The 12,859-nt window shown below is 45.7% G+C and overlaps 1 protein-coding gene across 5 annotated transcripts in view; it reads left to right on the forward strand.

Moving 5' to 3' along the window:
- The window catches only part of VPS35L (VPS35 endosomal protein sorting factor like), a 141,055-nt gene that overhangs the window by 112,926 nt on the left and 15,270 nt on the right, over positions 1-12,859 (forward strand). For all 5 annotated transcript variants that reach the window (XM_060405751.1, XM_060405752.1, XM_060405750.1 and 2 more), the window contains exon 27: positions 6,048-6,187. In XM_060405751.1, the coding sequence (XP_060261734.1) occupies positions 6,048-6,187 (140 nt within the window). The remainder of the gene's footprint in view (positions 1-6,047; positions 6,188-12,859) is intronic.

Genomic DNA, 12,859 nt, shown 5'->3' on the forward strand with positions numbered 1-12,859 from the left:
TAGTATATTTGGAATTTTGTGATCATGGTCATTAATTCCAGAATATCTCCATCTCCCCAAAAGAAAACCCCAAATCCATTAAGCAGTCATTCCCCACTCTGCCGACCACCAGTCTTCTTTTTGTTTTGATGGATTTGCTCCTTCCAGTCATTTCATATAGAGTCATACAATGCAGATCTTTTATGACTAGCTCCATCCATTTAGCGTAATGGTTTTCAAGAGTCATTCACATGGTAGCGTGTGTGTCCGTATATATGCAGCATCCATGTAGAACTGGAGGAGCCGCCAGATTGTTGTGCAAAATGGCTTTACCATGTTCCATTCCCCTCAGTTTGCAGATGGATGTTTGGGGCCCTGGGAGCTGCATTTTTTTTTTTTTTTACAAGGACCTTGATGATTCTTACGATCAAGCAGGTTTGGAAAACACCGTCTCTGAGAGTAGCGCGGTCCCTCTTCCTGTGACTGCAGGGACAGTGGCTGTGTTTCTCCTCCCCCAGTGCCCCACAGCACTTGAAGGACATGCCGATTACTGTGCAGAGAACAGCAGCAGAATGCCTGTCTGCAGAGCAGTCGGCACCTCAAGAGAAAGGATCTCAAGCAGAATGAACTCAGGAGTGACATCAGCCAGGCCTGGGTCTGTTTTTTCCTTTGTTTTAATTTTTTTTTTTTTTTGAAGATGAAATATGGAAAACAAATCTAGGTATCCCTTGAGACCTCAGAAGATTCAGATGGAGGAAGGCATAGCATGGGGGAGCCAGTGCATATATTGGGTTGGCCAAAAAGTTTGTTCAAGTTTTTCTGGAAGATCTTATGGAAAAACCCAAATGAACCTTTTGGCCAACCCAGTACATGCTTTTTCTTCCCCGAGTGGAACAAGGGTAATACTCTTTATGAATTGGAATCTGATTTCTCCTTTTCCTAGAGGTCCTTAAAAATTTTTTTTAACCCATTTTATGTGTAATTGTCTTCTCTGACTTTTAATAGCCACAATGAGTCAAGTGTTACTATGTGCTGTAGGTTATATAGAAATAGAGATATAATGTTGTATACATGAAATTTACATCATGTTATCAACAAACTTCAGTTTTTTAAATATTATATTATGATTATTCTGAACTATGAGAAAAAAACTGTTTTCATACACACCTGAATGGCACCCCACTCCAGTACTCTTGCCTGGAAAATCCCATGGACGGAGGAGCCTGGTAGGCTGCAGTGCATGGGGTTGCTGAGGGTCAGACACGACTGAGCAATTTCACTTTCACGTTTCACTTTCATGCATTGGAGAAGGAAATGGCAACCCACTCCAGTGTTCTTGCCTGGAGAATCCCAGGGATGGCGGAGCCTGGTGGGCTGCCGTCTATGGGGTCGCACGGAGTCGGACACGACTGAAGTGACTTAGCAGCAGCAGCAGCATTTGACTTCTAATTACCAAGACAAAATTAAGACGTCTCCTAGACAAGGCTTTATATATGGGGCAAGTCTTCTGAGGTTAGACATCTGCTTTGGAGCACTTCCTGCCTCAGCCCTTAAGTAACTATTTCTTTTAGCTCCCTCCTCTGGATGGGGCTTCAGTGGGGCGACTGTGAGGAGCAGAGCACTCAGCATGTAGTGGCTCCCTCCTTAATGAGTCATAATAATGGACACTTTTCTCAGGGCCACTTGGTAACAAGCATATAAATAGAATAAACAATCTTTCAGGTTGTTCTGAGCAGAATTTTAGTTCCTGCCAAGAGAAGCTCTTCACCTTGTTTTCTAATGGACTTAATGTCCTCGTCGGAAAGTGGTGCCTGTGGAGCCAGGAGGAAAATGCCAGATGTGGTGGAGTCCAGGCCTGCCTGTGCTCTCCGGGGGGTAGTGTCAAGGGCAGGCTCAGCTCTTTTTTTTTAGTTTTTGTGTTGTAGTTAAGTTTACATGACATGAAATTTACCATTGTAACCATTTTTGAGTGTACAATTCAGTGGCTTTAAGTACATTCACAACCCTGTGCAACCATCACCACTCTCCATTTCCAGAACTATTTCATCATCCCAAAGAGCATGAAACTCTGTACCCGTAAAGTGGTAACTCTGTTCCCTCCTTCCCATTCTTCATCTCTCTGAATTTGACCACTCTGAATACTTCACACAAGTGAAATCAGATACTGTTTCTCCTTTCGTCTGACCATTTCAGTTCAGTTCAGTCACTCAGTTGCGTCCTACTCTTGGTGACCCCATGGACTGCAGCACGCCTATCCTTCACCATCTCCTGGAGCTTACTCAAAGTCATGTCCATTGAGTCGGTAATGCCATCCAACCATCTCATCCTCTGTCGTCCCCTTCTCCTCCTGCCCTCAATCTTTCCCAGCATCAGGGTTTTTTCCAATGAGTCGGTTCTTCGTATCAGGTGGCCAGAGTATTGGAGCTTCAGCTTCAGCATCAGCCCTTCCAATGAATATTCAGGACTGATTTTTTTAGGATTGACTGGTTTGATCTCCTTGCTGCCCAAAGGACTCTCAAGAGTCTTCTCCAACACCATAGTTCAAAAGCATCAATTCTTTGGCACTCAGCTTTCTTTATGGTCCAACTCTCACATCCATACATGACTATTGGAAAAATCATAGCCTTGACTAGATGGACCTTTGTTGACAAAGTAATGTCTCTGCTTTTTAATATGCTGTCTAGGTTTGTCATATCTTTCCTTCCAAGGAGCAAGTGTCTTTTTAATTTCATGGCTGCAATCACCATCTGCAGTGATTTTGGAGCCCAAAAACATAAAGTCTGTCACTGTTTCCATTGATTCCCCATCTATTTGCTACGAAGCGATGGGACCGGATGCCATGATCTTAGTTTTCTGAATGTTGAGTTTTAAGCCAGCTGTTTCACTCTCCTCTTTAACTTTCATCAAGAGGTTCTTTAGCTCCTCTACACTTTCTTCCATAAGGTTGGTGTCATCTGCATATCTGAGGTTTTTGACATTTCTCCCAGCAATCTTGATTCCAGCTTGTGCTTCATCCAGCCCAGCATTTCTCATGATGTACTCTGCATATAAGTTAAATAAGGAGGGTGACAGTACACAGCTTTGACATACTCCTTTCCCAATTTGGAACATTTTCAAACTTTGTCCATATTTCTAGCACATGTAAGAATTTCCTTCCTTTTTAAGGCCTTGTAATACCCCTTTGTGTATATGTACCATGTTTTGTTGGGCTTCCCACGTGGCACTAGTGGTAAAGAACGTGCCAGCCAATGCAGGAAACATTAAGAGACTCGAGTTCTATACCTGAATTGGAAAGATCCCCTGGAGGAGGACTTGGCAACCCACTCCAGTGTTCTTGCCTGGAGAATCCCATGGACAGAGGAGCCTGGCAAGCTACATACAGTACATATGTAGGTTGCGAAGAGTCGGACGTGACTGAAGTGACTTAGCACGCGCACACATGTACTATGTTTTGTTTATGTGTTCATTGGGTTGTTTCTACCTTTTGGCTCTTGTCAATATTGCTGCTCTGACCATTCATGTATAAATATCTGTTTGAGTCCCTGCTTTCATTTCTTTGGGGTAGACCCCTAGAAGTGGCATTGCTGTTGCTGTTAAGTCACTTCAGTCGTGTCCGACTCTGTGTGACCCCGTAGACGGCAGCCCACCAGGCTCCCCCGTCCCTGGGATTCTCCAGGCAAGAACACTGGAGTGGGTTGCCATTTCCTTCTCCAATGCATGAAAGTGAAAAGTGAAAGGGAAGTGGCTCAGTCGTGTGTGTCCGACTCTAGCGACCCCATGCACTGCAGCCCACCAGGCTCCTCCGTCCATGGGATTTCCCAGGCGAGAGTGCTGGAGTGGGGTGCCATTGCAGTGCTAGTAGATGGTAATTCTATGTTTACCCTTTTGAGGAACCACCAGACTATTTTCCACAGCAGCTGCACCAGTTTAGATTCCCACCAGCAGTACATAAGAGACTTCAGTTTCTTTGCCAGCACTTGGTATTTCCTGGCTTTTGTTCCTGTTTTTTGTCATAGTGGGTATGCTCATGGGTGTGAGATGATATTTCACTGTTTTTGATTTGCACTTCTCGTGATGAATGATTTGAACGTCTTTTCATATGCTTGATGACCATTCGTGTATTTTCTTTGGAAAAAATGTCTATTCAGGGTAACCTTCAGTCAGGTAACTTGTTTTCTCATTGTTGTAGAATTTCTTTTTGTGTTCTGGATGTAATAAACTCTTTATGACAGCTATCATTTGCAGACTTGCGTTTCTGTTAAAAAACACAAATCTGATTGTGTCGCTCAGTTCTAGTGCTAGTGATGGCCTTTAAATTCTGCTGAGCTCAGTCTTTTACCATCCATGGGCTACTTTCACCTGGGCACTCACTTTTTGAGCTTGGTTTGTCATCTGGGCGTGGAAATCATTGTACCTTCCCCATAAGCCTGCTTGAGGACTGAGAATGTAAGTTGCCTTAAGACACGGCCTAGGAGTTCCCCTGGTTTCTATGAATAGTGCCACTTACTACCGTCTGGAGGCCAAGACAGAAGATCCTGCTGCTTCTGACTCTTTCTGGAGGTTTATCTACCAGAACCCCTATATTAGGATGAGATCAGCTACTCTGTGTCTAGCTTAGAGCAGAGCACAGAGCAGGTTCCCAGAGGATCGGTGTTAATGAGTGTGATCACGTTGGGCTCACCACCACACTGCATGTCGTCAACTCTTGACCCCTCTGTATCAGTGAACATGCTAGGGTGCCACTGCTTGTCCCAGAAGCAGCCTGGGAGGCAAGCTTCTGGAGCAGAGGGAACTTCAGGTAGTAAACCTGGTGTCTTTCCATATTGTGATTTTTATTCCCCCTGTTTGGAAGAAGGAAGAGAAGGCAAAACCCCACTCTCCAGCTTCAGATGCAGACTCTTCTCATTAAGGGCCGGCCTCTGTCCCCGGCCAGCCTGGGCGTCTGTTGTTGCATCTGCCCCTCTGCTGCGCTGGCGGGGCTCCAGTTTGAACTTGGGGTGCTGCCGGCCAGAGAGCTGTTCTCTCTGCATCACTGCAGGCCGTTTCAGAGTGGAAGTGTATTTGGACCATGCAAATGTTTGATCTCGTCGGGTAGTTTAAAATTTCATTTGTCGGGTCAGTGTTCTGTCTGGTTTGACCCTGAGGCTCTTTCTCATGGTTAATACTTTGGCAGTTTGAGAAGGAACTCTCTCTCTCCCTCTCCATCTCACCGCCCCCCCCTCACCTCCAATCCTCCCCCTTCACCCCCTTCCTCCCTGTCTGTGTCCTCCTGTCGAGCCCTCTTTCTCAGCACCCAGCTTCCTCTTCATCCCTCCTTCTCTCTTCTCCCCTCCTCTTCCTTGTCTCACCCTTGGAGGTCTTCCTGGTCTATAGACTATTACATATTTCTTAAAAGGCCTTCATTTTCCAGATGATTCCCTGAAACTGTCACCTAATCAGAAGTCTTTAAAGCTATATGCGCTTGTGCACACGCGCACACACACTTTGCTTCAGACATTTCCATTGTTATTTCCTTAACAAATACAGCGTGCATTAGAGTAGATTCAGACAAACCAGAACTTGACCTGGGCTCCACCACTGCGGCTGGACCCTCCTGCACGCACTGCCTCTGTCATAGGACCAGGCACGTCTCTTTCCGCAGCTGTGGAGTGGGCCCTCGGACAGCACTTTCCTCCTGGGCTGGACAGGAGGGTTGACCGAGCCAGTTCAGATGAAGCCTTCTATCCCAACAACTGATTTCTGTACTCTCTGTGATAATTTGCTGTGCGCTTTTTTCACTTACTATCTAAAGCCAATTTGACTGAGGTTCTTGGAGCCAAATTGCTCCAAGAAGGAAGGAGGAGAAGAGAAGAGCTGGGAGGCAGCAGCAGCACCTCTCACCCAAATGTTCCACTGAGTCAGTCACGGTGCAGAAACCCTCTTCGAGGACCCGCCAGCTGTCTTGGGCCCTCGGTGTGGCCTGACTTCCACATGCCTCTCTCAGGCTTGGCTTCTGGGCCACGTGAAGAAGAAAGCAGACCCTGAATTTTTCGACGTTCTCATATGTGGACTTCTCTTCTGTCTTACAGCTGATGCCTTTTTCAAAGCCGCCATAAGCCTCGTTCCAGAAGTTCCCAAGATGATTAATATTGATGGAAAGATGCGGCCCTCAGAATCATTCCTTCTGGAATTTCTCTGCAATTTCTTTTCTACATTATTAATAGTTCCGGTACGTTTCCCCAGAAGACCTGTAGGTGATGTCTGTCTTTGACCTGTTTTATATACATTCTTTGCCCTAGAAGTGCAGGGATGTTCTATCTATATCTTTGTTGGTTTTGTAGTCAGATATTTGAATTTCTCAATGCATTTATATTCATCTGTGTCCAGGGTATATAGTCAAGGCTCTCTGTATGACGAAGGAGGTACTACTTGTTCAGGGCTCAAGCCACTGGACCAAAACACCTAGGGTGAAATCCCTTCCTTTCCTTCCAGTTCTGTGGTTTCAGGTGACTGTGTAACATCACCAGGGTACAGTTTCCTCATTTACAAAATGGGCACAATAATAGTATCTACATGTCTAGGTTGTGGTGAGGATTAAGTGAGCAAATATACGTAGGTGGTTAGAACAGTGACTTGTGCTGTGCTTAGTCACTCCGTCATGTCCAACTCTTTGTGACTCCATGGACTGCAGCCGGCCAGGCTCCTCTATCCATGGGGATTCTCCAGGCAAGAATGCTAGAGTGGGTTGCCATCTCCCTTCTCCATCAGTGCCTTAGTATATAGTAAGCACTTGAAGAGGTAATGGTGATGTTATTTTGATGGCAAATACCAGAATACACAACAAGATAGTGAAAGTCAAAGGGCTGTTGTTGGAAGATGCTGGGGTTTCTTGTGGAATATAGGGGATGAATAGTCAGGTTTGGGCTGGAAGGAATCAGGGCCACTCCCAGGATCCAGCATTAGGGCCCTCACCCTAGTTGGGGTTCTTAACTTGGGGTGCACCTAACCCATGGGGATCTGGCAGAGCAACCACGAATTCAGATGAGAGAGAGAAAAAAAAAAAAACTTTCTTTTTACAAACCTCAGTGAAATTTAGCTTTTCACTTCATTACAAATCCCAGGCAATGAACCACAGTACCATTTGTAGTAACTGGGACTTTGTCACCAAAATAATCAGCAGTATGTTTATGTCACATTTCAGGTGTGAGAGACATTTCACAAGACTATCTACATGTTTCCTTCCTTCACAAATGCAATAGTTATTAGGCCCATTGGCTAGTTCTATTATTTAAATGTATTCACCAAGAAGTAATAGATTACAGTATAACAGATACGTTGAAAAAATATTTTGACAACTGTATTTTAGCATAATTGATTTCCTTTGTGGTCTTATGTATTTTATTTTCTGCTTTAGAAATAGAACTCTGAGTTGTGTGTAGGCTTCACCAGGTCATAAAAAGTCCAGGCACAAAATGGGTTGGCTCATGGTGAAGCCAGATGTGCGCAGGAGCCACGGATGCTTTTTAAAATATAGTCTTGCTCTGTCCCGTCCCCACTTCTGTACTGAAAGTCTCACTCCCTAGGTAAGATTGGCTCTGGAATCAGAATTTTTGAAAGCTCCCTTGAGTCAATTATAGGTGGTCCTAGGACCACACTTTAAGAAATGTCCCTCTGGTCTCAGGCCATGAAACATTTAGCTCCCACAGGTATGGGGTTACTTTGGGGTGATGAAAATGTTCTAAAATTGTGATGATGATTGTGAATATATGAACTCTGTGAATATACGAACAACCAACAAATTATGCATTTTAAGTGAGTGAATTGTTGGGTGTGTGAATCATCTCAGTGAAGTTGAGAAAACAAAAGCTGAGTTGCTCCCAACTTTCCAAGTTCAAATCCCAAATTCTTTGAAGAGAACCTGGGATGTTCGGGAGGCAGGCTTGATGGTCAACTTCAGTGTGTTCTGGTATCCTTCTTAGTAATTTATAATCACTCTCTCTGGTTTTTTGCTATTCTAGTTATTTGTCAGGTGATAAAATCAGGATTTCTGATGAGGAAGTGGATCAGTGTCATAATTTATTGATTAATTGGGTTACCTTTTCCTTCTGCATATGGGGTTTTCTCTGTTAAAAAATCACTGGAGCCTTGTGCTTGGAGTCAGAAACTTGTGTTAGTCCTGACCCAATGACTCGACAGCCTTGTGGTCTTGAGAAAGTTTTGTAACTTTCAGAGTCTCCGTTGTCACCTTTTTAAAATATCATCCAGATATACACCTAGCAGAGCCGCTGTGAGGGTCAACTGAAAAGATCGCTGTGAAAGTCTTTCATGAGCCAGAAGCTTGGTCCCTGGGATCACAAGCTGATGACCAGTGGGTGGAATCTAGCCTGGAGACACACTTGTTGGCTGCATCATGATGGAAAACATTTGGAACGAATTACCCCCATTTAAAATTTGTAGATCACAGAGAAACCCAGATTTCTAGTTCCTTGAGAAAAAATCAGGTCCAGCCCTATGAGGCCCGCATTCCCCGCCTGGCCAGTTGTCCTCAGCTGGAGAGCAGCTGCCTGTCCTAGAGGGGCACGTGTACTCTCTCCAGGGCCCTGGGCACCTCTGGGTCCATTAAATCCATTTCTGTTGCTTACCTGTTCCCTGAGGCATTCAGGTAACCCTACCCCTGTCAGACTTCATTGTTCCTGATAGTGCTCTGGCTTTTGCCAGGATTTCTCAAGATGTTAAGATGGTTCTAGGCACAGTTTTGGACTTACTGGGTGCCTTGTGCCATGCTAGCTCCCTTTGTCAATATCCAGTCTCTAGGATTCTGCAAGGCAGGACCTGGGAGCCTTGCCTGGGGTTGCACCGCTGGTAAGAAGCAGAGCTGGGAAGTCTGTGCTACCCGAGAGCCTGTACTGCCTGAAACATTTGCAGGAGGCTTTATTGCTCAAAATAGTTGGGGCTTTACAACCCTACATCCCTCTTATGGGACACAGCATAGTAACTACTGGCTGGCTGTCCAGGTGCCATGAGATGTTAAGTCTAAAGAGCCAAGGCTGAGTGCTCACCCGGCTCAGAGGCTGGAGGATGGGCCGAGTGCGAACCCCACTGTGGTCAGTAGGTTCAGCAGGAGACGACTCCTGTATCCCTTTTTACCTGGTTCACATTGTTACCTTTCTTGTCGTAACTTTTGTTATTTTACTTTTAAAATTTAATTCTTTAATTGTAAGGACACTTACCATGTCTGCCCTCTTAACACATTTTTAAGTGTATGATGTAACTTTGTTGACTCAAGGCCCAACACTGTACAGCAGATCCCTACAGCTTATTCATCTTCCTTAACTGAACCTTTAAACTCATTGATTAGTGACTCCCTGTTTTCCTACCCCTCCAGCCCTTGAATTCCACTCTTTGAAAGGACTATTCTAGATGCCTTATATAAGTGGAATCATGGTGTATTTGTCTTTCTGGCCTGTTTAGCTCACCATAATATCCTCAAGGTTCATCCATGTTGTCGTATATGATGGCATGTCCTTCTTTTTCATACAGCTGGATAACAGTCCGTTGTATGTGTATGCCACGTTTTCTTTATCCGTTTATCTATCAATGGACATCTTGTTGGTTTCTACATCTCGGCTGTTGTGATGATGCTACAGTGAACATGAGAGCATTAGTATCTCTTTGAGATATTAGGGATTTCAAATGTTGACGAAGTACCCAGAGGAGGGAACTGCTGGATTACATCACAGTTCCGCTTGTAATTCTTTGAGGTACCTGCGTACTGCTTTCTGTAGTGGCTACACCATTTTGCATTCCCACTCCAGAGCACAAGACTTTTTTAAAGAATGGGTTTGAAAAGCTTTGACTCATTTTATTTGTTGAGAAAAAAAAAAAAAAAAAGGATGCCATTTTAGACCAAATAAAACAACTGGTCCACTTTATTCATACTTACGAATACAGAGGTGAACATTCCCCCAGGACAGCCCTCTCTCCTTAGCAAGCAGCCCCACTTTTGGAGCATTCTGAATCATTCTGCTCTGGTGTTAGCAGTGGTCAGCCTCTTGGTGGACTGCAGAACAGTTTTCTCCATAATCTTGAACTAACATATTTCTTTGAACAACTTTTGGTAGGTCAAGGAAACTAGAATGAATTGAGCAAGTTTGGTGTGAACCACTGCGGATGCCTAATTTTGATTCAGTTGAAATTTGTAGGCAATGGAAATGTTCCCCCTCAGTTTTCTGGCACTGATCACCAGGACACAGCAGGGAAATGTCTTCTCTCCTTCTTATCTTAGTGAAAAGGTCCAGCCGTCAGCATAACATGGTATCCAGATGCAAAGCTTCATTCATTGCGTCTACCCTGCAAATATTTGTTGATCTGGGAATGGAGGAGTGAGCAGAAATGTGTGCTTCCATGCAAGGAGACACTCCAAGCAAATCAATACTTAACTCCGGTTGTATAAAGTGTCATAAAGAATTATAGGCACTTCTGAAAGACTCAAATTTTGAAGGGAAGTGGGTCAGAGAAGTGCCCTGAGAATGTGTGATTTGAGCTGAGCTCAGAGGAAGACTGGTAGTTCTGTAAGGGCGGGGGTAGGGTGACATTCGGGGTGGAGGGAACAGCATGGGTAAGGCCTTGAGGTGGGCGGGGGCACCCAGCAGCACTGGAGGGACTGGAAGAGAGCCGCGGTGAGGAGAGGCTGGAGGGGCATGAGCTGGCAGGGCGGGCAGGGTGGCAACAGTGAGGCCAGGGAGCGCCACAGACCCCAGACTCACCCACAGCCTCTCGTCTCCACGGTGATCTGTCTCCTGCCCTCCAGCTGCTCTGTGGCCCCCCGCCCCCACCCCACCAATGCTCCACCTCTCTTTGCTGCACTTGCTCCCAGCCCCTCTGTGTTCTGACTCCTTTTGTAAAGGACTTGAATATTATTTAACAGAGAGAGAGCCAGCCAGCAGTTCACCAGTATTCACTCCAAACAACCCTGTGATTATCCTCCTCTCACAGAAGCAGGCCCTGGCACAGAGAGGTCAAGTGACTCGCCCAGGGTCACCAGCCAGTGAGCGGCCAAGATAGAATTCAAAGCCAGGATGTGTGTGCTCGGCACCGTCTTTGCTGCCTCTCAGCTCTCCTGGGAAGTTAGTTGTTTCCAGGGTATGCTTTCTCCCGAACAGTGATGTTTAATAGAAGGATTCCCGCAGACCAAGGACCCAGAGGGACACTGCGAATGGTGAGAGCCAGGCCCCCTTTCCTCCAGCTGAGAGAGAGAGAGGGCTGCGTCCCTCCCAGGTGCCCCTTGGGAGCCACCTCCTGGGTGTTTGCTTGCTGCTGGGGAGGCAGCCTTGGCAGAGACCTCGGGAAAACCTTTTCCCGCTCGGATTGTATACTGAATCCAGGATCTTTTCTTAAGTTCTTTTTAAAATCTGTTTGCCTTGCTTCAGTTGCTTGGCACTGGTACAATTTCTTTTGAAAATGTTACAACCACTGAAGCATGGCTATTGTGTGGAAAATGTTTTCCTTGTAGAGAAGGCTGGAAATAATCTCTTCGTCTCTTCAGGTTAAAGCTCGTGGGAACAGCTTCCTACAAACCTTCACGTCTCCGTTACCCCTTCTTCCACCTTTTTGAAGGTGTGTCGAATGCTCTCTCACGATAGTTACGGCAGTTTGTATTGAAAACCACTGGACCATTCACATTGTTGTCTCTTTCCAGGGCAGATCCTGAAATAAATATATTTTGAGCATCCACATAGCGGAACAAAATAGCCTAGTTAGAAACAGCTGCTAGCAAAGAAAGACAGTAGTAAGCTGCCAGCTGAGCCTGACTCTGGCAATGGAAGGCGGACTACAGCGTGGGCAATTTCACTGTGTATCGTTTGAGGCATTCAGATGTTGGAGCATCGTGTGTCTTCTTTCGTGCCGATACCGTAACAGCAATTCCTGTAGATGTTATCAGCTGTACAGATCATCTCACACCCCTCCACCCTCATTCTTACCCACTGGAAGTATTTCGGCTGTGGATCCACACTTTGGATTACGAAGCCATGAACTCCCACCCACCTCAGTTATCACGCTTCTACCCCGAGCCTGAATTTAAAAGAGCTGACTACGTGCATGCCTTTCCCCAACTAGCCTGCTCTAGCTCATGCCTAAGTCATCTGTAGAGAGGCATTATATAGAGTACTAGCACTTAGGAATGTCCCCTCTGGAGCAAGACTCCCAGGGCTCAAATCCTGGTTCCCCTGTCCCAGCAGCGTGGCTCATTTCCCATCTGAAATGGGGTCGGGGTGGGGGGTAGTGGTCATAAAAGTATCTTTCTGAAACAGAGAAAAGCTATGGTAGCCATGATAGCTACCATAAAAGTTAGCTACTGTTTTTGTAGCCACCTCAGTACCTAGTACATGGAAGGTGCTCGAAAAATGTTATCCTTTCAGCATCATTTACCTACCAAGTGCCTGCTGTGTGCCCAGCACTGTCCCAGCAAGCAAAGACAGGAATAAGGGCACCATTCACAGTGTGTTCCCTGGGCCGTCCTAGAACTGTATTATCGGCAAACACAGAAGATAAAATACCTGCCCTCCTAGAGGTTTTTAGGCCAGGATGCAAAAAAGATCAAGAGATATTGTTCACTAAAAGAGTAGGTAAAATCAGATGCGGAGAACTGCTCTGAAAATATGAGATGGTTGACTTGACACAGAGACTAGGAGAAGGTGCTAGGGGCTCTGGATTGACTATCACAGGAGGAGCTAACGTGTAAGGTGAGGTACGGCAGCTGTCAAAGGAACCAGACGTCTCCCCTGGGTCGGGGAGATTCCCAGGAGGAGGAAGTGGCAACCCACTCCAATACCTTGCCCGGAAAATCCTGTGGACAGAGTAGCCTGGGGGGCTGCAGTGCATGGGGTCACAGAGAGTTAAA

The sequence above is a fragment of the Ovis aries genome, chromosome 24, assembly GCF_016772045.2.
Source record: "Ovis aries strain OAR_USU_Benz2616 breed Rambouillet chromosome 24, ARS-UI_Ramb_v3.0, whole genome shotgun sequence".
NCBI lineage: Eukaryota > Metazoa > Chordata > Mammalia > Artiodactyla > Bovidae > Ovis > Ovis aries.